The sequence below is a fragment of the Phyllobates terribilis genome, unplaced genomic scaffold (genome assembly GCF_046119375.1).
Source record: "Phyllobates terribilis strain yellow unplaced genomic scaffold, ASM4611937v1 Scaffold_3__8_contigs__length_932513732, whole genome shotgun sequence".
NCBI classification, from domain to species: domain Eukaryota; kingdom Metazoa; phylum Chordata; class Amphibia; order Anura; family Dendrobatidae; genus Phyllobates; species Phyllobates terribilis.
The window spans coordinates 268431172-268457454 of record NW_027362763.1 but is presented as its reverse complement, the minus strand read 5'-3'; the positions used below and the strand labels follow the sequence as shown (position 1 = coordinate 268457454).

The following is a 26283-nucleotide window of genomic DNA, read 5'->3' as shown; positions in this document are numbered from 1 at the left end:
TTAGGTCCATAGAAAAAAATTGTTGAATAAACCCTTTAAATTTTGCCTATTGTTGTAACTTCTGAAGTTACCAATAGTACTTTCTAGAAAACCACTTTTAAATTGGCACACTGAACTGCCAGTTTGCAGTTTCTAAATATTTGAAATGAAAAATCAAAGCCCATACAGGATATAAAGATTTCTAGCAATAGGGGCATCCTTCCTAACAAATGAGAGGGTGAGAAAAACCCACCACAATGTTTGTAGTACTCAAACAATGCCCAAAAAACACCTTTGTAATATATCTATCTGAAAATTACTGTAAATATTGAACATTAATAGTAATTTACTGTAGGAGAATAACGGCCCCATCACACTTAGCGACGCTGCAGCGATTCCAACAACGATACAACCTGTCAGGGATCGTTGCTGCGTCGCTATGTGGTCGCTGGTGAGCTGTCAAACAGGCAGGCTCATCAACGATCAGGGGAGCAGCGACATCGTGGAAAGAATCTTTCCACGATGTCCTGCTCCTGGTTACCAGCCTGCTGAAGCAGGAGCAGGCTGGTAACCATGGTAAACATCGCGTTACTAGGGGCACCGCGCACCTAGTAACCCGCTGTTTATCATGGTTACCACTCTGCTACGGTGAGCGGGAGGTTACCGCTCACTTTAGCAGGCTCTTATCCATGATAAACAGCGGGTTACTAAGTGCGAGTGCGCCCCTAGTAACCCGCTGTTTATCATGGTTACCAGCCTGATCGCTGCTCCCGCTGGTCACACACAGCGATGTGTGCTGACCAGCGGGAGGGCAAAGACCAAAAAAAGGTCCAGGACATTCTGCAGCTATCGGCGACCTCCCAGCAGGGGCCTGATTGCTGCAAAGTGTCACACATAGCGACATCGCTGGTGAGGTCGCTGTTACGTCACCAAAACCGTGACACCGCAGGGATCTCTCTATGTGAGACGGGGGCTTAAGGTTCCTCCTACATTTTGCTTAATTGCATGCATTGTAGTTGTTAATCTTCCTTGTATCTTTGTAGGTTTGCCTGTTTACTCTGTTGCCTGGGGTCCTGATTCTGATAAAGTCCTCTACCCTGTAGGAAAACAGCTGATCATTAAACCATTGCAGCCAAGTTCCAAAGTATTGCAGGTATCAAATAACATCTAATATTTTCCTACAGACATACAATGTATTTCAGTTTTCTGCAGATACTTCTTCTTGACACTTGGTTATAGTTTTAATAAATTGATGCGGTCTACAATATTTATACTCCTAAATAGTTTTCCCAGGTTTGATCCTGATCAAAGCGATTCATTTTATATATGTCTAAAGGGTATGAAGAATTGCACTATGGTTGCCTCCTACTGTTGTGTATTTAACTAATGGAGGTAGCACCTGCCAGTGAACGCGAAACTAAAATCTGCTCAAGCCCCCTGCCATAGAGACCATTCCATGGACATATATAATCATAATATATGACTACCGGAGCATGCAGACTTCCTCCAGATTACTCTGTCATGAAGTAATATCAAAACCTCCTGCCACAGAAAAATTCTAAAATATTTTTCTGGTATTTGAAGTTTTCCGTCATTGTAAACCATGTATATTTTAATAGCAGATATAAGTTGTATGGAATTGTGACATGATGACAAAGTACAGTTGGTCCACAGAAAGCTTAGATCTGGAGCTGTTCCCGATACCTAGGATCAGATGGGTGTGAGACCAGAATCCCTTACTGAGACTTTGTGGCCGCACTTTCAGAAGCAGGACGAGGCTCTTGGTCGTAGTTCTGGGGATGGATGGTCCCAACAATGTGGAACATTAGAAGGGCTCTTTGCTTATTTTCTCCCTGGCCTGGGCTGTATCTTTATCATTTCATGGTCATTATTTCTCCTTTTCTTTTTAAAAGTGGAAAGCTCATGATGGAGTCATATTAAAGATTGACTGGAATCCTGTGAATGACCTTATCTTGTCCTCCGGAGAGGACTGTAAATATAAAGTGAGTTATTAAATTACACTTATAATCATTTCTTAATTTTATTCTATGTCCCCGCAAAGCCTGGAATATTTTTGTAATGTAATGTTCACTGTTGATCATGCTCATAATTATGTAGGTGAATCTAAAAAACCCTCAACATTTCAACTTATCAAATATATTAAAATAAGCAATTACAATTTTTTCAAAAGAGAAAATTCAGGTTTTATTCCTTTTGTTAGGCCACGTTCAGTGTTTGTAAGCTAAAACCAGGAGTGGGTGATAAATACAGAAGTGGTGATGTGTTTCTATTATACTTTTCCTCTGATTGTTCCTCCTTAGTTTTGGCTTACAAATACTGATGTAAAATACTCAGCATGTGAATGTGGCCTAAAATTGAGTTCTATATACAGTACAGACCAAAAGTTTGGACACACCTTCTCATTTAAAGATTTTTCTGTATTTTCATGACTATGAAAATTGTACATTCACACTGAAGGCATCAAAACTATGAATTAACACATGTGGAATTATATTCTTAACAAATGCCAAGAGTGTGCAAAGCAGTCATCAAATCAAAAGGTGGCTACTTTGAAGAACCTAGAATATAAGACATATTTTCAGTTGTTTCACACTTTTTTGTTAAGTATATAATTCCACATGTGTTAATTCATAGTTTTGATGCCTTCAGTGTGAATGTACAAATTTCAAAGTCATGAATAAATAGAAAAATCTTTAAATGAGAAGGTGTGTCCAAACTTTTGGTCTGTACTGTATCTGACACTCCCTTTTATAATAAACTTAGCTTTTAAATTGTGTCCTCCAACTATTCGCCATAGTGAGGAACTACTGCAGAGGGTCTTCATTCTGGGGGGACCTCACATGTTTGTGCATTACACACATTTTATCTACAGAAAATGTTTGAAGACGCATTAAAGGGTTATTCCTAATTTTATAAATGGGTATTGTTGGATAGTGCTTGTAAAAACAAGCAATTTACCAATTTATTGCTGTCAGCCGTTCTTGAGATATAAACACTTTTATTTTCATAACTTGTTGCCTAGGAGACCGACCACTGTGCTGTGTCGCTGGCCGAAATTCGTAAGGAACGGCACGATCCCAGCCAGTCTCAAACTCCTTAGAAAGAGCTTGTAAATGCTGCACATGTTTTGCTGTCTCGCAGCGGTGGTTGGTCTCCAAAGCAACGTAGTGTAAAAAAAAAAAAAGTGTTAGGCAGTGTTTACACGCAGCATTTTTGGTTTTCACTGTGTTTTTGTGTGCAGATTGCATGCGTTTTGTCTTTAGTAAATGTTAAATAAAATTAGTTTTCTTCACCAAAAATGCATTTTTTCCTGTTCTTTTTGCTTTCTATGGGAGAAAAAAAGCTGCAAAAATGCTGAAATAATCGAAATGCTGCAGATTTAAAATACACTGCAGTTCTTAAGTTCAGTCAGGAAAAAAAAGTGTCCATGAGATTTCTGTAACCTCATAGCTTTTTGCTGGAAGAAGTTTTTAATTTACACTAAAAAAAATGCTAGAAAAACACCACATATGAACATAGGCTTACTAATACTTTCTCAAGAACAGTTGAAAATTTTAATAAGCAGTAAATTGCAAAATTGCTTGTATTTTTGAGCACTATCCAACAATACCCATTTATGAAGATGGGAATAAGCCTTCTTGTATTTCTGCTCTGTTCATTGCCTATGATAATGGCAGAGTACAGTGTTTGGCTATTTATCAGCCCAATGGATGTTCACTATAGCGGCACCACAACATGTGACTACTGCCCTACTCAAACTCCTTCTCGCTGCAGTCATGGAGGCCTTGGATCCTGTGGATTGGTGATGTCCATTCTGAGAAAACTTCTTTAAAATCCATGTAGTCCAAAAGTATTTCCAGCATGTGAATGATGTAAAATTATTAATGTTTTTTACAAGATAATTCATTTAATACAGCAAACTGTGTGTGTGTTTCCCTGTGTGTGTCTGTTTCCCTGTGTGTGTCTGTTTCCGTGTGTGTGTGTGTGTGTGTGTCTGCTTCTGTGTGTGTGTCTGTGTCTGCTTCTCTGTGTCTGCTTCTGTGTGTGTGTCTGTGTCTGCTTCTCTGTGTCTGCTTCTCTGTGTCTGCTTCTCTGTGTCTGCTTCTCTGTGTCTGCTTCTCTGTGTGTTTGTGTGTCTGTGTCTGTTTCCCTGTGTGTTTGTGTGTCTGTGTCTGTTTCCCTGTGTGTTTGTGTGTCTGTGTCTGTTTCCCTGTGTGTGTGTGTGTCTGTGTCTGTTTCCCTGTGTGTCTGTTTCCCTGTGTGTCTGTTTCCCTGTGTGTCTGTTTCCCTGTGTGTCTGTTTCCCTGTGTGTCTGTTTCTCTGTGTGTCTGTTTCCCTGTGTGTGTGTGTCTGTTTCTCTGTGTGTGTGTCTCTCTGTTTCCCTGTGTGTGTCTGCTTCCCTGTGTGTGTGTGTCTCTGTTTGTGTCTGCTTCTGTTTGTGTGTCTGTTTCCCTGTGTGTCTGTTTCCCCTTCTGTCTGTTTCCCTGTGTGTCTGCTTCCCTGTGTCTGTTTCCCTGTGTGTGTGTGTGTCTGTTTCCCTGTGTGTGTGTGTGTGTGTGTGTGTGTGTCTGTTTCCCTGTGTGTGTGTGTGTGTCTGTTTCCCTGTGTGTGTGTGTGTGTCTGTTTCCCTGTGTGTGTGTGTGTCTGTTTCCCTGTGTGTGTGTGTGTGTGTGTCTGTTTCCCTGTGTGTGTGTCTGTTTCCCTGTGTGTGTGTGTGTGTGTGTGTGTGTCTGCTTCTGTTTGTGTGTCTGTTTCCCTGTGTGTCTGTTTCCCCTTCTGTCTGTTTCCCTGTGTGTCTGTTTCCCTGTGTGTGTGTGTGTGTGTGTGTGTGTGTGTGTCTGTTTCCCTGTGTGTGTGTCTGTTTCCCTGTGTCTGTTTCTCTGTGTGTGTGTCTGTTTCTCTGTGTGTCTGTTTCCCCTTCTGTCTGTTTCCCTGTGTGTCTGTTTCCCTGTGTGTGTGTGTGTGTGTGTGTGTGTGTGTCTGTTTCCCTGTGTCTGTTTCTCTGTGTGTGTGTCTGTTTCTCTGTGTGTCTGTTTCTCTGTGTGTCTGTTTCCCCTTCTGTCTGTTTCCCTGTGTGTCTGTTTCCCTGTGTGTCTGTTTCCCTGTGTGTCTGCTTCCCTGTGTGTGTGTGTCTGTTTCCCTGTGTGTGTGTGTCTGTTTCCCTGTGTCTGTTTCTCTGTGTGTGTGTCTGTTTCCCTGTGTCTGTTTCTCTGTGTGTGTGTCTGTTTCTCTGTGTGTGTGTCTGTTTCTCTGTGTGTGTGTGTCTGTTTCTCTGTGTGTGTGTGTCTGTTTCTCTGTGTGTGTGTGTCTGTTTCTCTGTGTGTGTGTGTCTGTTTCTCTGTGTGTGTGTGTCTGTTTCTCTGTGTGTGTGTGTCTGTTTCTCTGTGTGTCTGTTTCTCTGTGTTTCCCTGTTTGTGTGTCTGCTTCTCTGTGTTTCCCTGTTTGTGTGTCTGCTTCTCTGTTTGTGTGTCTGCTTCTCTGTGTTTCCCTGTTTGTGTGTCTGTTTCTCTGTGTTTCCCTGTTTGTGTGTCTGTTTCTCTGTGTTTCCCTGTTTGTGTGTCTGCTTCTGTTTGTGTGTCTGTTTCCGCTTCTCTGTCTGTTTCCCTGTGTGTGTGTGTGTGTCTGTTTCCCTGTGTGTGTGTGTGTGTCTGTTTCCCTGTGTGTGTGTGTGTGTCTGTTTCCCTGTGTGTGTGTCTGTTTCCCTGTGTGTGTGTCTGTTTCCCTGTGTGTGTGTCTGTTTCCCTGTGTGTGTGTCTGTTTCCCTGTGTGTGTGTCTGTTTCCCTGTGTGTGTGTCTGTTTCCCTGTGTGTGTGTCTGTTTCCCTGTGTGTGTTTCTGTTTCTCTGTGTCTGTTTCTCTGTGTCTGTTTCTGTGTGTCTGTTTCTGTGTGTCTGTTTCTGTGTGTCTGTTTCTCTGTGTGTCTGTTTCTCTGTGTGTCTGTTTCCGTGTGTCTGTTTCTCTGTGTTTCCCTGTTTGTGTGTCTGCTTCTCTGTTTGTGTGTCTGTTTCTCTGTGTTTCCCTGTTTGTGCTTCTGTTTGTGTGTCTGCTTCTCTGTTTGTGTGTCTGTGTCTGTTTCTCTGTGTTTCCCTGTTTGTGTGTCTGTGTCTGTTTCTCTGTGTTTCCCTGTTTGTGTGTCTGTGTCTGTTTCTCTGTGTTTCCCTGTTTGTGTGTCTGTTTCTCTGTGTTTCCCTGTTTGTGTGTCTGTTTCCCTGTGTGTGTGTGTGTGTGTGTGTGTGTGTCTGTTTCCCTGTGTGTGTGTGTCTGTTTCCCTGTGTGTGTGTGTCTGTTTCCCTGTGTGTGTGTGTGTGTTTGTCTGTTTCCCTGTGTGTGTTTGTCTGTTTCCCTGTGTGTGTGTGTCTGTTTCCCTGTGTGTGTCTGTTTCCCTGTGTGTGTGTGTGTCTGTTTCCCTGTGTGTCTGTTTCCGCTTCTCTGTCTGTTTCCCTGTGTGTGTGTGTCTGTTTCCCTGTGTGTCTGTTTCCCTGTGTGTCTGTTTCCCTGTGTCTGTTTCCCTGTGTGTCTGTTTCCCTGTGTGTGTGTGTCTGCTTCTGTGTCTGTTTCCCTGTGTGTGTCTGTTTCCCTGTGTGTGTGTGTGTGTGTGTGTGTGTGTCTGTTTCCCTGTGTGTGTGTGTCCCTGTGTGTGTGTCTGTTTCTCTGTGTGTGTGTCTGTTTCCCTGTGTGTGTCTGTTTCCCTGTGTGTGTGCGTGTCTGTTTCCCTCTGTGTGTGTGTGTGTCTGTTTCCCTGTGTCTGCTTCTCTGTTTGTGTGTGTGTGTGTGTGTGTCTGTTTCCCTGTGTCTGCTTCTCTGTTTGTGTGTGTGTGTGTGTGTGTCTGTTTCCCTGTGTCTGCTTCTCTGTTTGTGTGTGTGTGTGTCTGTTTCCCTGTGTGTCTGTTTCCCTGTGTGTCTGTTTCCCTGTGTGTCTGTTTCCCTGTGTGTCTGTTTCCCTGTGTGTCTGTTTCCCTGTGTGTCTGTTTCCCTGTGTGTCTGTTTCCCTGTGTGTCTGTTTCCCTGTGTGTCTGTTTCTCTGTGTGTCTGTTTCCCTGTGTGTCTGTTTCCCTGTGTGTCTGTTTCCCTGTGTGTCTGTTTCCCTGTGTGTCTGTTTCCCTGTGTGTCTGTTTCCCTGTGTGTCTGTTTCCCTGTGTGTCTGTTTCCCTGTGTGTGTGTGTGTCTGTTTCCCTGTGTGTGTGTGTCTGTTTCCCTGTGTGTGTGTGTCTGTTTCTCTGTGTGTGTCTGTTTCCCTGTGTGTGTGTGTGTGTGTCTGTTTCCCTCTGTGTGTGTGTCTGTTTCCCTGTGTCTGCTTCTCTGTTTGTGTGTGTGTGTCTGTTTCCCTGTGTCTGCTTCTCTGTTTGTGTGTGTGTGTCTGTTTCCCTGTGTCTGCTTCTCTGTTTGTGTGTGTGTGTGTGTGTGTCTGTTTCCCTGTGTCTGCTTCTCTGTTTGTGTGTGTGTGTGTGCGTGTCTGTTTCCCTCTGTGTCTGTTTCCCTCTGTGTCTGTGTCTGTTTCCCTGTGTCTGCTTCTCTGTTTGTGTGTGTGTGTGTGTGTGTGTGTGTGTGTGTGTGCGTGTCTGTTTCCCTCTGTGTCTGTTTCCCTCTGTGTCTGTTTCCCTCTGTGTCTGTTTCCCTCTGTGTGTGTGTGTCTGTTTCCCTGTGTCTGCTTCTCTGTTTGTGTGTGTGTGTGTGTGTGTGTGTCTGTTTCCCTGTGTGTCTGTCTGTTTCTCTGTGTGTCTGTTTCCCTGTGTCTGTTTCTCTGTGTGTGTCTGTCTCTGTTTCCCTGTGTGTCTGTTTCCCTGTGTGTCTGTTTCCCTGTGTGTCTGTTTCCCTGTGTGTGTCTGTTTCCCTGTGTGTGTCTGTTTCCCTGTGTGTGTCTGTTTCCCTGTGTGTGTCTGTTTCCCTGTGTGTGTCTGTTTCCCTGTGTGTGTCTGTTTCCCTGTGTGTGTCTGTTTCCCTGTGTGTGTCTGTTTCCCTGTGTGTGTCTGTTTCCCTGTGTGTGTCTGTTTCCCTGTGTGTGTCTGTTTCCCTGTGTGTGTCTGTTTCCCTGTGTGTGTCTGTTTCCCTGTGTGTGTCTGTTTCCCTGTGTGTGTCTGTTTCCCTGTGTGTGTCTGTTTCCCTGTGTGTGTCTGTTTCCCTGTGTGTGTCTGTTTCCCTGTGTGTGTCTGTTTCCCTGTGTGTGTCTGTTTCCCTGTGTGTGTCTGTTTCCCTGTGTGTGTCTGTTTCCCTGTGTGTGTGTGTGTCTGTTTCCCTGTGTGTGTGTGTGTCTGTTTCCCTGTGTGTGTGTGTGTCTGTTTCTCTTTCCGTGTGTGTGTGTCTGTTTCTCTTTCCGTGTGTGTGTGTCTGTTTCTCTTTCCGTGTGTGTGTGTCTGTTTCTCTTTCCGTGTGTGTGTGTCTGTTTCTCTGTGTGTGTGTGTCTGTTTCTCTGTGTGTGTGTGTCTGTTTCTCTGTGTTTCCCTGTGTGTGTGTGTGTCTGTTTCTCTGTGTTTCCCTGTGTGTGTGTGTGTCTGTTTCTCTGTTTGTGTGTGTGTGTGTATATGCCCAACCTTAGTCTCTGTTTTTCCTCTTGAAGGTCTGGGACAGCTACGGACGAGCCCTATACAGCTCACCATCTCATGAATATCCCATAACCTCTGTTTCCTGGGCACCTGACGGAGAATTATTTGCTGTGGGCTCTTTCCATACTCTGCGCCTGTGTGATAAAACTGGGGTAAGAATATCTATATACATAGATATCTTAAATACATAGACTGGAAGCTAAAACATTAAAACTTATTGAGGACTCCTGAAGAGAAGAGTGATTGTGACTTTATCCTGATTCCTGAGTTATCAGGGTTACACTGCCCCTCATAGGACAATTCTGCGTCTTCAGGGTGGATTTGGGAACTACAGAGAAAATAAGTTGTAAAAAAATTCTTTAAAGAAATGAGCTTTTCTTTTCCAAGCACTATTTAACATGTATTCTGGGGAGGGGTGACTGACCACAGTATATTAACTAGACTTCATGGAGTAGAAGCAGGGGTTGCAGCTGCAGCCAGCACCCAAGGGTAAAGGGGACTCAAGCTATTGTTTCCTTCTTGTTCTTGTCCACGCAGCTGGCCTCCGGGGGGCTCTCGATTGTGCATTTCTGATTATTGTGGCTCCCAGTGATATCATTGTCTCTGATTAGAGAGATGCTAATAATATTATCAGCCGTCCCATGATTACAGTATTTTAGTATTCAGTAGACTCCTGCCATAGCACCTTCAGGAAGCAGCTTGGGGGAGGCCTGGTTCTGGGAATTGGGTCGCATAAACCTCCCTACTGGAAGAACTACAGAAATGACAAAATATACTACTTACAGGTAAATCCAGGGTTTCCCTAATAAATACTGAGACTTGCAGAACAATTAAGAGGAAATGTAGGTTATGTAGATGGGAGAGATGTAGACTTTTTCAAAAGCAGTAAATGTGCAGAGTAACCTTTCCAGTAAGAAGCATATGACCCCCATGTAATACATGAACGCATGCATAATATCTAGTCCACAAATGACCATCATCTGCAGCTATCATGTATGAAGTCATATAGAAAAGGGAACTTATATTGTGCCTTCTGGGCACAATCAGTGAATTTGAGGTACCCTGTTCGGTTATGTTACAACAGCGTCTGCCCATGCCAATAGAATACATTGTTGGGTAAGCTGCCATCAGTATTTCTGCCTAAATTGCTTGTTTGTAAACATTGAAATTAAAGAGACGCCTTAATCATTGCTGATATTCAAATGCAATTCCTTAAAGAGGTTGTCCACTACTACATTTTATTTTATTTGCCCATGGTTGTCTTAAGATACAAAAACACACAAGTTCGCCTACTAGGACAAGTGCTGTTCCTCCACACCATGTCCCCCCACCGTTCTGGATGCAATGGCAGCTTATACGTTCAGAGACCGACAATATCTCCATCTAAATGCTATGGTCAGTGTTTTGCAGCAGCATTTAAATTGTTAAAAAGCAGTGATGGAGGCAAGCTCCTGACGCTGCTTATGCAGTCACATGCTGGCTGTGCAACACAGCCATCATGTGCCGGGTGTGGTGTGGGCTCCGCTTCTGAGCCTGCTCCATACACCCATCTCTAACCATATGATGTAATTTCACATGATGTGGCTGTGTAAGGGTTAAATTCTGCAGCATTTCAGAAAAAAAAAACATTTTTGAAAGCACAGCTGGAAATAAAGTGATTTTACGACTGCTCAGCTAGACTGACAGTTCTCGCTCTAGACACGCACATAGGGAAAGACCTGTCAGTCTAGACTAATGGGCGGGGTGCAGCTGGCAGGGTCCTGCCTCTTGGACTGGTCACCTCGTCTGTCTGTGCTTTCAAGTTTTTTTTTCTCCGAAATACTCCAGCATTTCAGAGCAAAACGTAGATCTTTAAAATGTAGAGGCTGACCTCTGATTCATGCTGCCCATGGTTTGGGCAAATAGATCCACTGACAGGTTCCCCTAATGTCACTCTGATATGTCCCTTGTAGAAGGTGCTCAGGGATGCAAGGTGTACTGGCCCAGCTCCATCTCGCACTGCATATGCACAGTAACGTGAGGTGTACTGGCCCAGCTTCATCTCGCACTGCACATGCGCAGTGACGCAAGGTGTACTGACCCAGCTCCATCTCGCACTGCACATGCACAGTAACGTGAGGTGTACTGGCCCAGCTTCATCTCGCACTGCTCATGCGCAGTGACGCAAGGTGTACTGACCCAGTTCCATCTCGCACTGCACATGCACAGTAACGTGAGGTGTACTGGCCCAGTTCCATCTCGCACTCCACATGCGCAGTGATGCAAGGTGTACGGGCCATGTGCAGTAACACGAGGTGTGCTGGCCCAGCTCCATCTCGCACTGCACATGCGCAGTGATGCGAGGTGCACTGACCCAGCTTCATCTCGCACTGCACATGCGCAGTAACGTGAGGTGTACTGGCCCAGCTTCATCTCGCACTGCACATGCGCAGTAACGTGAGGTGTACTGGCCCAGCTTCATCTCGCACTGCACATGCGCAGTAACGTGAGGTGTACTGGCCCAGCTTCATCTCGCACTGCACATGCGCAGTAACGTGAGGTGTACTGGCCCAGCTTCATCTCGCACTGCACATGCACAGTAACGTGAGGTGCACTGACCCAGCTTCATCTCGCACTGCACATGAGCGGTAACGTGAGGTGTACTGGCCCAGCTTCATCTCGCACTGCACATGCGCAGTAACGTGAGGTGTACTGGCCCAGCTCCATCTCGCACTCCACATGCGCAGTGATGCAAGGTGTACTGGCCATGTGCAGTAACACGAGGTGTGCTGGCCCAGCTCCATCTCGCACTGCACATGCACAGTGATGCGAGGTGCACTGACCCAGCTTCATCTCGCACTGCACATGCGCAGTAACGCGAGGTGTACTGGCCCAGCTCCATCTCGCACTGCACATGCGCAGTAACGTGAGGTGTACTGGCCCAGCTTCATCTCACACTGCACATGCGCAGTGATGTGAGGTGTACTGGCCCAGCTCCATCTCACACTGCACATGCGCAGTGATGCGAGGTGTACTGGCCCAGCTCCATCTCGCACTGCACATGCGCAGTAACGCGAGGTGTACTGGCCCAGCTCCATCTCGCACTGCACATGCGCAGTGACGCGAGGTGTACTGGCCCAGCTCCATCTCGCACTGCACATGCGCAGTAACGCGAGGTGTACTGGCCCAGCTCCATCTCGCACTGCACATGCGCAGTGACGCGAGGTGTACTGGCGCAGCTCCATCTCGCACTGCACATGCGCAGTGATGCGAGGTGTACTGGCCCAGCTCCATCTCACACTGCACATGCGCAGTGACGCGAGGTGTACTGGCCCAGCTCCATCTCGCACTGCACATGCACAGTAACGTGAGGTGTACTGGCCCAGCTTCATCTCGCACTGCTCATGCGCAGTGACGCGAGGTGTACTGACCCAGTTCCATCTCGCACTGCACATGCACAGTAACGTGAGGTGTACTGGCCCAGCTCCATCTCGCACTCCACATGCGCAGTGATGCAAGGTGTACGGGCCATGTGCAGTAACACGAGGTGTGCTGGCCCAGCTCCATCTCGCACTGCACATGCGCAGTGATGCGAGGTGCACTGACCCAGCTTCATCTCGCACTGCACATGCGCAGTAACGTGAGGTGTACTGGCCCAGCTTCATCTCGCACTGCACATGCGCAGTAACGTGAGGTGTACTGGCCCAGCTTCATCTCGCACTGCACATGCGCAGTAACGTGAGGTGTACTGGCCCAGCTTCATCTCGCACTGCACATGCGCAGTAACGTGAGGTGTACTGGCCCAGCTTCATCTCGCACTGCACATGCACAGTAACGTGAGGTGCACTGACCCAGCTTCATCTCGCACTGCACATGCGCAGTAACGTGAGGTGTACTGGCCCAGCTTCATCTCGCACTGCACATGCGCAGTAACGTGAGGTGTACTGGCCCAGCTCCATCTCGCACTCCACATGCGCAGTGATGCAAGGTGTACTGGCCATGTGCAGTAACACGAGGTGTGCTGGCCCAGCTCCATCTCGCACTGCACATGCGCAGTAATGCGAGGTGTACTGGCCCAGCTCCATCTCGCACTGCACATGCACAGTGATGCGAGGTGTACTGGCCCAGCTCCATCTCGCACTGCACATGCGCAGTGACGCGAGGTGTACTGGCCCAGCTCCATCTCGCACTGCACATGCGCAGTGACGCGAGGTGTACTGGCCCAGCTCCATCTCACACTGCACATGCGCAGTGACGCGAGGTGTACTGGCCCAGCTCCATCTCGCACTGCACATGCGCAGTGACGCGAGGTGTACTGGCCCAGCTCCATCTCGCACTGCACATGCGCAGTGACGCGAGGTGTACTGGCCCAGCTCCATCTCGCACTGCACATGCGCAGTAACGCGAGGTGTACTGGCCCAGCTCCATCTCACACTGCACATGCGCAGTAACGCGAGGTGTACTGGCCCAGCTCCATCTCGCACTGCACATGCGCAGTGATGTGAGGTGTACTGGCCCAACTCCATCTCACACTGCACATGCGCAGTAACGCGAGGTGTACTGGCCCAGCTCCATCTCACACTGCACATGCGCAGTAACGCGAGGTGTACTGGCCCAGCTCCATCTCACACTGCACATGCGCAGTAACGCGAGGTGTACTGGCCCAGCTCCATCTCGCACTGCACATGCGCAGTAACGCGAGGTGTACTGGCCCAGCTCCATCTCACACTGCACATGCGCAGTAACGCGAGGTGTACTGGCCCAGCTCCATCTCACACTGCACATGCGCAGTGATGTGAGGTGTACTGGCCCAGCTCCATCTCACACTGCACATGCGCAGTGATGCGAGGTGTTCTGGCCCAGCTCCATCTCACACTGCACATGCGCAGTGATGCGAGGTGTACTGGCCCAGCTCCATCTCACACTGCACATGCGCAGTAACGCGAGGTGTACTGGCCCAGCTCCATCTCACACTGCACATGCGCAGTAACGCGAGGTGTACTGGCCCAGCTCCATCTCGCACTGCACATGCGCAGGGCTCCTCTGGAGCTGGGTGACGTGTTCCGGTCTATTGGAGGTCAATCAAGCCAGGAATATATGGCTCCTGAGGAGATGGATAGCGCCACTGGACTCTTCATGGGTAAAACACCCTACTTTGTAACTTTATTTTTTCCTTTCCAACATTTCAAGAGCGTGAATCCTTTTACCATCCTAAATAATAATGACTGTAATTTAGAAGATAAGTTTTCTTTAAATGTTTTGACTTTCATAAAAGTTGGCAGAAACTTGTGGCTTTTTATTGTCTGGCATCCTGATAAGAAAATGCCCAATCTCTGCCTGAATAGGCTACAACCTGAGAAACTGAGCCGATGCTTGTGATCTCTGCATAATACACTGTCACATAATATTTGTAACTTGGAAACCTGACAAGTACATAGATGAGCGACGCATAAAACGCTACCCAGTGTGGCTGGAAGCCGGGCACTGCGGCGGCTGTTGTTTCACCTTTATTGAAGCTGTTTGCCACATGGCAGCTTGAGACAGTGACTGTGGGGTGAACAGCTTAGCAACGGTCAGGTCCACCTTTGTTAGGAAGCAGCTGGGGATTGGGCTGGAGAACAGTGCAGCAACAGATGACCTCATCCGTAGTAAGTTGTGGATACAATTAGGACTATCCCTTAGGATGTGACCTTGCCACAGCTCTGTCACATCCAAAATAGGCACCAGATTTGTATATTCACGTAAGCTGGCCAGCATGGGCTATCAAAGCTTCCCTTACGGGATATTCCCCTTGTTCTGGACAGGAGTAGGAGTTTTTTTCCTTATTGTACTATACACAGAAGAGCTGCACTATCCGTCCTCCATGGTCCCCCAGGCCTCCGTTCTGACTGCCATCTGATGCCCGCATTGACAGTATAGAGTCTTCTCCATAGGCAGGAGGCTCCTAGGAACGAGTTAGGGGGAAAAAAGATTTATTTCCTATTAGTTTAATGTCTTGAACGATGTTTTTACTTAAGAGATTGAATAACTATAAATTAAAAAAAACACTAAACAAATGGTCCAACATAATAAAGTCTTATCCTCAGATATTATATCATTGTATTTTCTGCCAGTCATTCTTCAGTTGCGTTAATGGAGTTTGCGAAAATGTGACTGCTGCCTAAACTTTTTACTGACCTCGTTTATGTGCAGTTTAAGAGATCCCGCTTTACTCCTGCTGTGAAAAAAAAATCTTTTGAATTTGACTTTTTTTTTTTTCTAGCATTGCATTTGCCAGTACTGTTGAGAGCAATAGTTGGAATAAACCGGTTTGTAAGCAATTATGACTTGGACACGCTTTGTCATTCTTCTATTCCGTGGCAGGGCGACATGCAGACATCAGGCAGATACGGACTTTCTTAGTGCTATGCTCCCTCTACTGGACGGTGTGTCCAATGACTGGAAATCCAGGTGGAAGCCGCAGACATGAGATACAAAGCTTAGATAGGATTCAGTATATCGCATTAATAAAATGGACTGTTTATCATTCTGTGCATAAATTCACGTTAGCTGTTACAGTGCTTTGTTAAAGCTTAAACTAAGAGTGGATGCATGTAATAGAAAGAAAAGGGAAAGGTTTAAAAAATGCATCAAACATTCTAAATTCTCCCCTTCTTTAAAAATAAAAGACATTAAAAAATAAACATATAGTATTGCTGGGTCTGCAAAAGTCAGTTTATCAAAATATAAAGTAATATATCCATATATTACTTTAGTTGTGAAGTTTAAAAAAAAAAAAAATAATGCCCAAATTTCCATTTTTGAGTCTCCTCACCCCCCCCCCACCCCACTAAAGATGACTTAAAAAGGAATCAAAACATTTTATGTACCCTAAATTATTACCAATAAAAACTATAGCTCTGCACATAACTTAGAAAAAACAAAAACTCTACAAAAGTTTGGTATTGCCGGAATCGTACTGACCTGGAGAATCATGTTCCAGATCATTTTACTGCATGATGAACTTTGTAAAAGCAAAACAAAAAACATTGGTGGAATTCTTTTCACCATTTGACCTTGCTTGGAAGTTTGTTTTTTTGTTTTTCTACCCCCCCCCCCCATTTATTAAGTACATTATATGTAAAAGGGAGTGGTGTCATTCAAAACTACAACTGGTCCCAAAACAAGGCCTCCTATGACTGTTGATGGTAAAATAAAAAAAAAGTTCTGACCTTGTTGGGAAGGGGTTAAGGTTGTTTTTCTTGAACTCCATGTTTATCACGGGTCGATATGGTGCCCCGGCATGCCACTATTCTTATTAGTTACATTTGTGAAAAACACTGTCTGTACAAAATGGGCCCATAACTGGATAATTGTATGGCGGAACGGATCCATAATATGTTTGTTTGCATACGTTTCATAACTGGAATTATGCAAGATGTAAGTGGTCATGGGGGCAGGGATTATACTGAAGAAAGATTAAGCTTCATCTTAGCCCAAAATGGCTAGTAATAGTGAGCAGTAGGTTGCATGATTTCACCCCACAAACTATATGTGCATGTAAACTCTTTCAAAGACAAGTCTAGCAACAGCTTTACATGGCCAGTCTGTTACTGAGAGATCAGCCTTTGGATTGATATGCTAATGAGGCTAAAGAGCTATTTGTAGATCTGAAGCCTCTGTCACTCCAGCTCTATTCCCCCACCCAGCACCGCTTCCATTTGCCTAACTGACAGCTCCTTTGCCTGAAGTCACACCGCACAGCAGCTGGAAGTCAAACAGGAGTAGGCGGCACTGGGCAGGGAATAGAGCTGGAGTGACAGAGGCTTCAGATCTACAGTAGCTCTTTAGCCTCATTTGTAAATCAATTCAAAGGCGTATTTCTCAGGAATGGACTGGTCATGTAAAGATATTTCTGGACTTTAAAAGGGCTACATGCACATATACATATTCTTGGGGGTGAAATCATGCTTACAGATTCCCTTTAACTGCACAGTAAATGTAGATGCATCTGTTCTTCATTTGCTCCAAACTTATCCGCCTCTATTTGCTTCTTTTCCACCTATTCTATGTAAATGTCTATAACTGTATAGCAGTTCTTAATGGAAGCTAGGGGATTGCCATCCAATGCCAATAAAGTGCTAAACTTAGGAACCCAGCCTTTGGTCTGTTGAAGAGGGGAATCTCAGCACTACCACCTCTTCTGGTGCCAGAAATGCGTCAGTCTGTACCACATGTGGAATATGATATTTAATATTGATCTTTGAATGGATTGCTAAATAAAGAAACAAATGATTTCAAGAAGAATTGGAAATGCAGTGATTCCCCTCCTTCATGTTTGCAATGTGTGTTACTAATTATGTGTAGTTACACTGCTATCTATACATGTGTAATAGCTAAGATTCACTTTGTATCTGTGTTCTCTATATATTTTTGTTTGGAACTTACAAGTAAAAAGTAGAGAAAATAAATAAAAGAAATGGTTCAGGTATTTTACGAGTATACTGTGTATGTGTGTTCTCTTTTTATTTTATTTTTTTTTTCCATTTATTTTTGCGTATATGATAGTACTTTGGTTCTGGACTTCTTATTTCGCAGACAGCAATATTCTTCTTTAGAGTCCTCCTATTTTGCCCAGCCTTCATGTATTATATTCTTGATACTCGGCAGCGTTTTCTGCATATTGTTAACTAAATGCAGAGCAAAGAAGTCGGCTGCCCTACATGTGTTCGCCCATAACTTAGCCGTCCCCAACATGAAGTAATAGATTCTTCTCCTTCTGTTTTGTGAGTTCACGGGAATTTGAACAAGATGTATTTGTTTTGCGAAGTGACGATTAATTGTAATATAATACTTTTAAATGTGCGGCTAAAACTGCTCTTATTATACTCGGTGATTTAACTGAAAGAAAATTAGACTTGATAAGTAGCAAATAGCTGTCAGAGGTGAAGGTTGAGGGAAGGTTAGCGGAGTTGGATCCAAACAAAGAGAGTCCTGACTCAGCAGTAGCAAAACATTTTTTTTTCGACATCCCCCCCCCCCCCCCACCACCACCACCACCACCACCACCACCACCTCCCCAGGCTTTTCTGCTTGAGGTTTTTTCTGCATTAATCTTTAATTATGTCCGCACTTCAGGTACATGGAGATGTGTAAACCTCTCCCCCCTCTTCCTTCGCTTGATAATAAACTTCCAGTATAATAGCATCCTAAAGTCTATGTCTTTTCTAGGCACACGTGTACATACTATTCTTCTCTGTTTCACCCATATTCCCCCATCAGTGCGTGCAGTGTAAGGAGATAAATGACATTGTCTGGCACGAGGGGCCCCGCCAAGCCCTCTGGCAGAGTCATTAGTTTTCAGCCATTAAATCATTATCTTCTTAGACAACTCAAACGTGCTCCAGAGAGTACGGCCGCCTCCTCTGTGCCAGATTTGTGTTCTCTCTAGGTCTATACCCGCTCCACCAAAAGTTAGAAAACATCTTTATTCTCTTCATTAATGCACGTCTTGGAAGGATTTTCTACAGCTCATTAAATCCTTATTGTATATTTTGGTGAAGACTTCAGTTTACATATTCTTTATCTATTATGACCAAGAATTGTGTATCCTGGTCTGTGGGGCACGAGTGGGTTATAGTAATGTGTTACATATTTTAGAAAAATAGTTATTTTTCTTTTATGGTATCTCTGGTTTCCTCCCACACTCCAAAGACATACTGATGGGGAATTTAAGCTCCAATGGGGACAGAGATGATTACTGTAAAGCGCCGCAGAATATGGTGTCGCTATGTAAGCTGGTAAAATAAATAATTGTAGGGCTGGGAAAGGAGTAAAAATATAAACTGACAGCTGTCGACAGTCAGTCATCCCTGTAGACACGCAATTGAAAATTGTCTAATGACAAACTTGTCCATCTTAAAGAAACACGAGACACACAGAAAATACACGTGTGTGTGTGTGTGATTATTTATATACTTATATACTTGGCTGCTTTTTTTCTTGCCATAATACAAATTCTAACAGTCTATTCAGTAGGACTATCAGCTGTGTATCCACCTGACTTCTGCACAACACAACTGATGGTCCCAACCCCATTTATAAGGCAAGAAATCCCACTTATTAAACCTGACAGGGCACACCTGTGAAGTGAAAACCATTTCCGGTGACTACCTCTTGAAACTCATCAAGAGAATGCCAAGAGTGTGCAAAGCAGTCATCAAAGCAAAAGGTGGCTACTTTGAAGAACCTAGAATATAAGACATATTTTCAGTTGTTTCACACTTTTTTGTTAAGTATATAATTCCACATGTGTTAATTCATAGTTTTGATGCCTTCAGTGTGAATGTACAATTTTCAAAGTCATGAAAATACAGAAAAATCTTTAAATGAGAAGGTGTGTCCAAACTTTTGGTCTGTACTGTAGATAGATAGATAGATAGATATTATAATATAAAAATGTTTTTATTTTTTTAATCCCTGCAATTCTCCTGCTTATCTTTTTTAGTTTTTATTTCCCTTTTTTGTCTTATTGCGAAGACTGAGAAATATATAAAGAACTTTCTTACAACTGGCTGCAGCAGAAGCGCATCCCCTCCCTCCCCCCGCTGCCCTATCTGCAGTAGGATAGAAGGTTGCTAAGCCCCACCCCTTTGTTAAAAGGGCGTGGCTTTAGTTTGTCACCAGTTTAAAATGCAGCTGGTGGACAAGAGATTAACCTGTTCCCTGCAGGATATCTATAAGATGTAATGTTTTAAGATCGTGCAGAAAATGCTTCAGACTAATAATGAAGATAATTATATATTTCTTTATAGGGTAATTCTCACCTTTTACAAGTGCTGATCGTTTGGGGTCTGACTGCTGGGACTTCAAGTGAGAATGTAGCTCTGAAATGCCATGGCCTGACATGCGCTCTTCTCTTGGCCTGGTTCTCCTTGGATGTTCTAAGCGCACCTCCCTAGATGTGACGATCTGTATAATGGTGCTACCATAATGAGCATGGTATGCAGGCTGTCAGTCACACCCAGGTAGATATGATTAGGAGACTTGATTCAGGACTAAGGCTGTGTGCCCACTATGCGTTGTTGGTGTGGATTTGCAGCGCGGAAACGCTCCAGAAACGCATTGTATACCTTATCCCATGACTTCCTATGACATTCTGCAAGTTCTGTGTACATGATCAGGATTTTTTTCTGTGCAGATTTTACAAAAATACGGACATGACCAATTCTTGTGCGTTTCTGCATGCGTATTTGCCTATACAATGCATTAGAAAAACGCATGGCAAATACGCATGCCCAAACACACGTAAAAACCGCATGTGTTTTTCTGCCAAGGAGATGCAGAAATCTTAGTTTAAAAAATGGTAAAGCTAGAAATTAGGGGACCAGAGAGGTTGCCTTTCTAGTCTGACTGCTCCTAACATAGCGGTATGCATGTGGATTTCACCAAACTGATAAGGCATACAAACACAACACTGCAATCATGCCAGGGCGTGGCATGGTGGGCGGAGCTGGGGCAGCCAGGGCATGATTTGATGGGCGGAGCTGGGGCAGCCAGGGCGTGATTTGATGGGCAGATCTGGGAGCAGCCAGGGCGTGATTTGATGGGCGGAGCTGGGGCAGCCAGGGCGTGGCATGATGGGCGGAGCTGGGGCAGCCATGGCGTGGCGTCATGGGCGGAGCTGGGCAGCAGCCAGGGCGTGATTTGATGGGCGGAGCTGGGGCAGCCAGGGCGTGATTTGATGGGTGGAGCTGGGGAGCAGCCAGGGCGTGACATGATGGGCGGAGCTGGGGGCAGCCAGGGCGTGATTTGATGGGCGGAGCTGGGGGCAGCCAGGGCGTGATTTGATGGGCGGAACTGGGGAGCAGCCAGGGTGTGATTTGATGGGCTGGGGAGCAGCCAGGGCGTGATGTGGCTAAGCCCACCCATCAAAATAATATAAGTGTTGGAATTTCTTAGGACGGAAATGCTGCCATATTCTTGGGGTTTCCGAGTTCTCTGCTCTTGTAAACTTTACTTCTGGGCAGAGCTATCTATTCTCCTAACTCTCCTGCTGCTGGCAGGTGACCTGGGCATATAAAGTGTGATTAAATGGGTTGTCAGACAGTTAAACTATTATTTATTTTTTTTTTACATAGTTGTATTAAAGGGAATCTGTCAGCAGGTTTTTGCTATATAATCTGAGAGCAGCATAATATAGGGCAAGAACGCCTGATTCCAGGCATATGTCACTTATTGGTTGGGCTTCTTGGTGTAGTTTTGATAGAATACCTGTTTTGTCTGATGTACATGTAGCAGAGCTAAGACTTTTGGGCTGTGTGTAACCCTCCCACACCCCTGACTGGTACCTTAATTTGCCAAGCTGCCAATCAGTGGTGGAGGCAGGGTTGCACCGATTAGCCTGGACTAGCCTGCACATGAGATGGAGTCCTGTAGGGATAATCTCCTGCTGATAAAATACTAATTGTATTGAAACTACAACACACATGCTGATGTCAGATCAAATGGCAAAAACCTGCTGGAAGATTCTCTTGAAAAATAATAAACTCCGGCTTTCCCCTATTCCAGCGCCCCTGCGGATCCAATGCTCTCCTCTCTGGAGATCTCCCCTGGCCCGGAAATGGAGTCTGCACTGTTCGGGTATCACAGCCTGTAATTGACTGCAGCGGTCCAGTAACTTGTGGAGCACGTCATATTTGTTTCTCGGTGGTTTACGTACAACCAGTCCGTGTACTGCTCAAATGAATTTATTATAATTACCGGTAATTTATTCTTCCATTAAAGGAAATAAATTGTAATGTAATAGATGTCTCAGAATTTATTTATTTATTTTTTTCTCTTTTTGTTGCACAAAACCATTTTTTAATGGGCAGTTTACCTGTATGAATAGATGCAAATATGTATAAATTCCGTGATTTAACATGCGGTATAGGACCATTCTATATCCTAGTGACATATCTGATATTAAACATCCATTGGTGCTAGGGAACATTGGCCAGGTTTTCTCCAGGAATTTATATCCCCAAACTTTCTATTGAAGGCAGTCAGGCTTTTCTTCACATGGTTGTTGAGGTCTTTGGTCATAAACCCTACTATTTTAAGTCTAAAATATTTCAACACTCTCGAGCAGCTCTATTAACACTTCATTCTTAGTAAATACTGTACTTTCTTAGAACTCTAAATTGTGCCATTCCTCCATTATTCTTCCTGGAAATGTAGGAATAAATTGTCATCTGGTTGTCACTGTTCCTTTTGTCAGTGAACAAGGCAGACCTGAAATGTTTACGCCTAAATGTCAATATTAAAAAAAAAATAATAATAAAAAAAAACAACACATTTGTAAGGTTTCAAGAAAGACTTCTCACCATCGAGACCAAGCGCGTGCACTCCACTCCATTAGATAGTTCCCAGATTCCATAGTCCTGTTCTTGGGGTCACTGAGGGCTTCCACAGCTCTGTAATTCTCTTGGTAATAACTCTTTAGCTAGTTATTTTCCAGCATTGCTATAGCACCTCTTTATCTTTCTTTTGCAAATCATCCTCTTTTTGTAACTGCAATATGCATAGAAAACCTATTTAAAGGGAATCTGTCACCAGGTTTCTGCTACCTCATCTGAGAGCAGCATGATGTAGGCAAAGAGATCCTGAATCCAACGATGTATCACTTATGTTACTGGGTGCAGCAGTAGTGACACAATCCGAGTTCTTAGACCTAACATGTAGCAGAGCTGAAAAGCTGACCCCGCCCACACCAGGCTCTGTATGTACATTGTCTATAGACAGTGAGCTGCTTATCACAGGAGGAGGCGGAGTCAGATCAGGAGGCACATGCCAGTTAGTCATAGCAATGATAATATCCTAGTGATAAAACCGTCATTGTAATTAGACAGCACGCAGCTTGATAAGTTACACATCGTTGAATTCAGTGTTTTAACCCTTACCTCATGATGTCCTATTACATAGCAATCAGCATAGCATTCCTTCTGACAGATGCCCTTTTTAAAGGAGTTATCCAGTGAAAACAAGTTTTTACCTATCCGCAAGATGGGTGATAACTTGCTGATTGGTTTGTGTTTAACCACTTGAACCCACTCCGATCAGCACAAAATTAAATTTTTATCCTCCATGAGGAACTTTGATCTCCATTACAAAATGGAGCATCCACTCCATTCATTCTCTATGGGCCTGCCAGAAACAACCGAGCGCAATGCTCAGCAGCCCCCTAGAGAATGAATGGGGGTGTGGTCGAGCAAGTGCACTGCTATTCCATTATAATGGGGATAAAAGGCACCCGTTCTGCTGATCAGTGTGTGTCCCAGCAGTCTGAGCCCCTGATCAATGAGTTATCACCTATCCAATAGATTGGGGATGACTTGTTATACACCAGGCAACCCCTTTATTTGCCCTTTTGGTGGGCTGGAGCTCATAGTGGGGCTAGTCTGCTTTATAGACATGTAGTTCTGTCAGCAGTATACAACAGCCTGTGGCGCAGCAGATAAAAGCTGTTGTAAAGCAGCCTCTGTCCTTTGTCTGCTGACGGGGAAAGCTGCTGATGATTCAATGTCTCAGCCTTAATTTCGCATTGCACACTGTTTTATTAAAGTGGCTGCTGCTCAGCACGTGTAGTCTTAATGGATATCTTATCTTTACAGACCAGGGCTCCCCAAGCTTTTTTGGATGGGTCTCCACATCTCGGGTCTATTGTTCTATTACTTCATGTCTCAATGTGTAATTGTTCCCCGACCAACTCTCAAAGTGGCTGCTGCAATCGAAACTATTCCATATGCAATAACCAGGGGAGCACAGTCAGGGTCCTGACCCCCGCAGCCTGTGCACCTCTTGATTAATCTTGAGACGTAACTGTATCTACAGTTTTATATGCACATTTACTGAATGGAATGATGTTTTATCTGCAACTTATGATATTCTTTATTTGCATGAATATAAAGTATTGACTTGATTGATCTGTTTTAATCCTGCAGTAAGAGACCAGAGTAATGTTTTTTTAGTGGAAAAGATCATGAAATTGAAACATGGCCGAGGTATACTAAACACTTCCATGTAGTAGTCTGTTGTATCATCTGCACTAGCTCACCCTTACCCTTGTAACCTCCAAGTATTAAGGCAATGGCTCTGGTGATAAGTATGGTAATATTCATAAAAGTCTAGAAATAATGCATCATGTGCACAGATTTTAGTTATATTGCTATATAATAACTGCAGCATGCTGCCTGGCTATTACATGCGAGAGAAGGTTTGTTACTGATCAGCTATGTGATTTCACAGTCAACCTCCTATAGTCCTTTTAGGACCGCTATTATAACCCATGGATGCATACAGAATGCATCATCGTGGTGTGAATACTTATATATTGCAATGATCCAAACCGTTCATAGTAAAATTAGTTCAATTCAATTAATCGGTTATAATAAGCTCCATGTAAGTAGCCTGTGCTGCATGTGATTAGTGGTCTTGTTGCGCCTCTGTCCATTACAGTGCAGTACTGCATGTATACTACTGCACTAATGTCGATCTCTACTACATGTACTGTTCTACTCTTTATCTATACTACAGTGGGGAAAATAAGTATTTGGTACACTGACGATTTTGCAAGTTTTCCCACCTACAAAGAATGGAGAGGTCTGTAATTTTTATCGTAGGTATGCTTCACCTGTGAGCGACAGAATCTTGGAAAAAAAATCCAGAAAATCACATTGTATGATTTTTTTCATAATTTGCATTTTATTGCAGGAAATAAGTATTTGATCCAATAGAAAAACAGAACTTTAATATTTGGTACAGAAACTTTGTTTGCAATTAGAGGTCAGACGTTTCCTGTAATTCATGACCAAGTTTGCACACACTGCAGCAGGGATTTTGGCCCACTCCTCCATACAGATCTTCTCCAGATCTTTCAGGTTTCGAAGCTGTCGCTGGGCAACATTGAGTTTCGTCTCCCTCCCTCCTTTGGTTCAGGTTTGGAGACTGGCTAGGCCACTCCAGGACCTTGAAATGCTTCTTAGTTGCCCCAGCTGTGTGTTTTTGGTCATTGACATGCTGGAAGACCCAGCCACGACCCATATTCAATGCTCTTACTGAGGCAAGGAGGTTGTTGGCCAAAATCTCACGATATATGATCCCATCCATCCTCCCTTCAATACGGTGCAGTCGTCCTGTCCCCTATGCAGAAAACGACCCCCAAAGTATGATGTTTTCCCCACCATGCTTTACAGTTGGGACGTTGTTCTTGAGGTTGTACTCCTCCTTCTTCCTTCAAACACGGCGAGTGGAGTTGATACCAAAAAGTTCTATTTTGGTCTCATCTGACCACATGACCTTCTCCCATGCCATCTCTGGATCATCCAGATGGTCATTGGTGAACTTCAGACAGGCCTGGACATGTGCTGGCGTGAGCAGGGGGACCTTACGTGTCCTGCAGGATTTTAATCAATTACGGACTAACGGTAATGTTTGAGACTGGTACCAGCTCTCTTTAGGTCATTGACCAGGCCGATTCCTGACCTTTCTCAGAATCCTCCTTATCCCACGAGGCGAGATCTTACATGGAGCCCCAGATCAAGGAAGATTGACAGTCATCTTGTGTTGCTTCCATTTTCTAATAATTGTGCCAACAGTTGCCTTCTCACCAAGCTGCTTGCCTATTGTCCTGTAGCCCATCCCAGCCTTGTGCAGGTCTACAATTTTGTCCCTGGTGTCCTTAAACAGGTCTGTGGTCTTGGCCATGGTGGAGAGGTTGTAGTGTGATTTGAACTTGTTACCTGTATAAAAGACACCTTTCCACACACTCAAAACAGGTGCAATTAATACAGATAATAAGTGTAGAGTAGGAGGGCTTCTTAAAGAAAAGCTAACAGGTCTGTGAGAGCCAGAATTGTTTCTAGTTGGTAGTTGATCAAATACTTAATTAAATTGCATTTTATTGCATGAAATATGTAAAAATCACACAATGTGATTTTCTGTTTTTAATGTTAAGATTCTGTCGCTCACAGGTGAAGTGTACCTACAATAAAAATTACAGACCTCTCCATTCTTTGTAGGTGGGAAAGCTTGCAAAATCATCAGTGTATCAAATACTTATTTTTCCCACTGTATATACTACTAAAAAAAATAAACTGAAGAAATGAGGCAGAGCATAAGTTGGTATAAGTGCAGTGTGTAAGAGCTCCTTCACATTGTGGCCATCTCACAGACAAAACCCAAGAAAGAGCAAATACTCTGTAGCAAGTTAATAGAAATAGTACATGGAAATAACATAGGGTTCTTAGTTAACACTATTTTCATCAAAAAAGCGTAAAAGCCAACCCACTGCGACAAGATGTACCCAATCGGTACAGTCCTATCCTACCTCAATATAGATAAGGGCATAGGAAGACAAGGGCCCAACTGCTCCGACACCTGCCCAAGGGAAGCTATATACATAAAATACCTAGCTCACAAAGGGGGGCTACACTCATGTTTGTACAATGTACAAGAAACTACAGCAATTCCAAAGAAATGAGCTGGAGCATAAATTGGTTTACATGCAATGTGTAATAGCACCTTCACACTGTGGCCATTTCACAGACCAAATCCAAGAAAAATCAAAATGAGCATATACCCTGTAGTAGGTAAATAGTAATAGTGTATGTAAATAACATGAGGTACTTGGTTAACCCTGTTTTGATCAAAAAAGCGTAAAAGCCATCACACTGCGACCAGGTGTACCCATCGGGATGGTCCTATACTGTCTCTTACCATGTGTCAGCCTACCTCAATGTAGATAA

General features: G+C 44.3%; 1 protein-coding gene across 1 annotated transcript in view; it reads left to right on the top strand.

Annotated features, from left to right (window-relative positions):
* The window catches only part of IFT80 (intraflagellar transport 80), a 140531-nt gene that overhangs the window by 54572 nt on the left and 59676 nt on the right, over positions 1-26283 (top strand). Inside the window, exons 6-8 of the mRNA XM_073674807.1 lie at positions 1023-1132; positions 1893-1982; positions 8554-8691. Coding sequence (XP_073530908.1) covers positions 1023-1132; positions 1893-1982; positions 8554-8691 — 338 coding nt within the window. The remainder of the gene's footprint in view (positions 1-1022; positions 1133-1892; positions 1983-8553; positions 8692-26283) is intronic.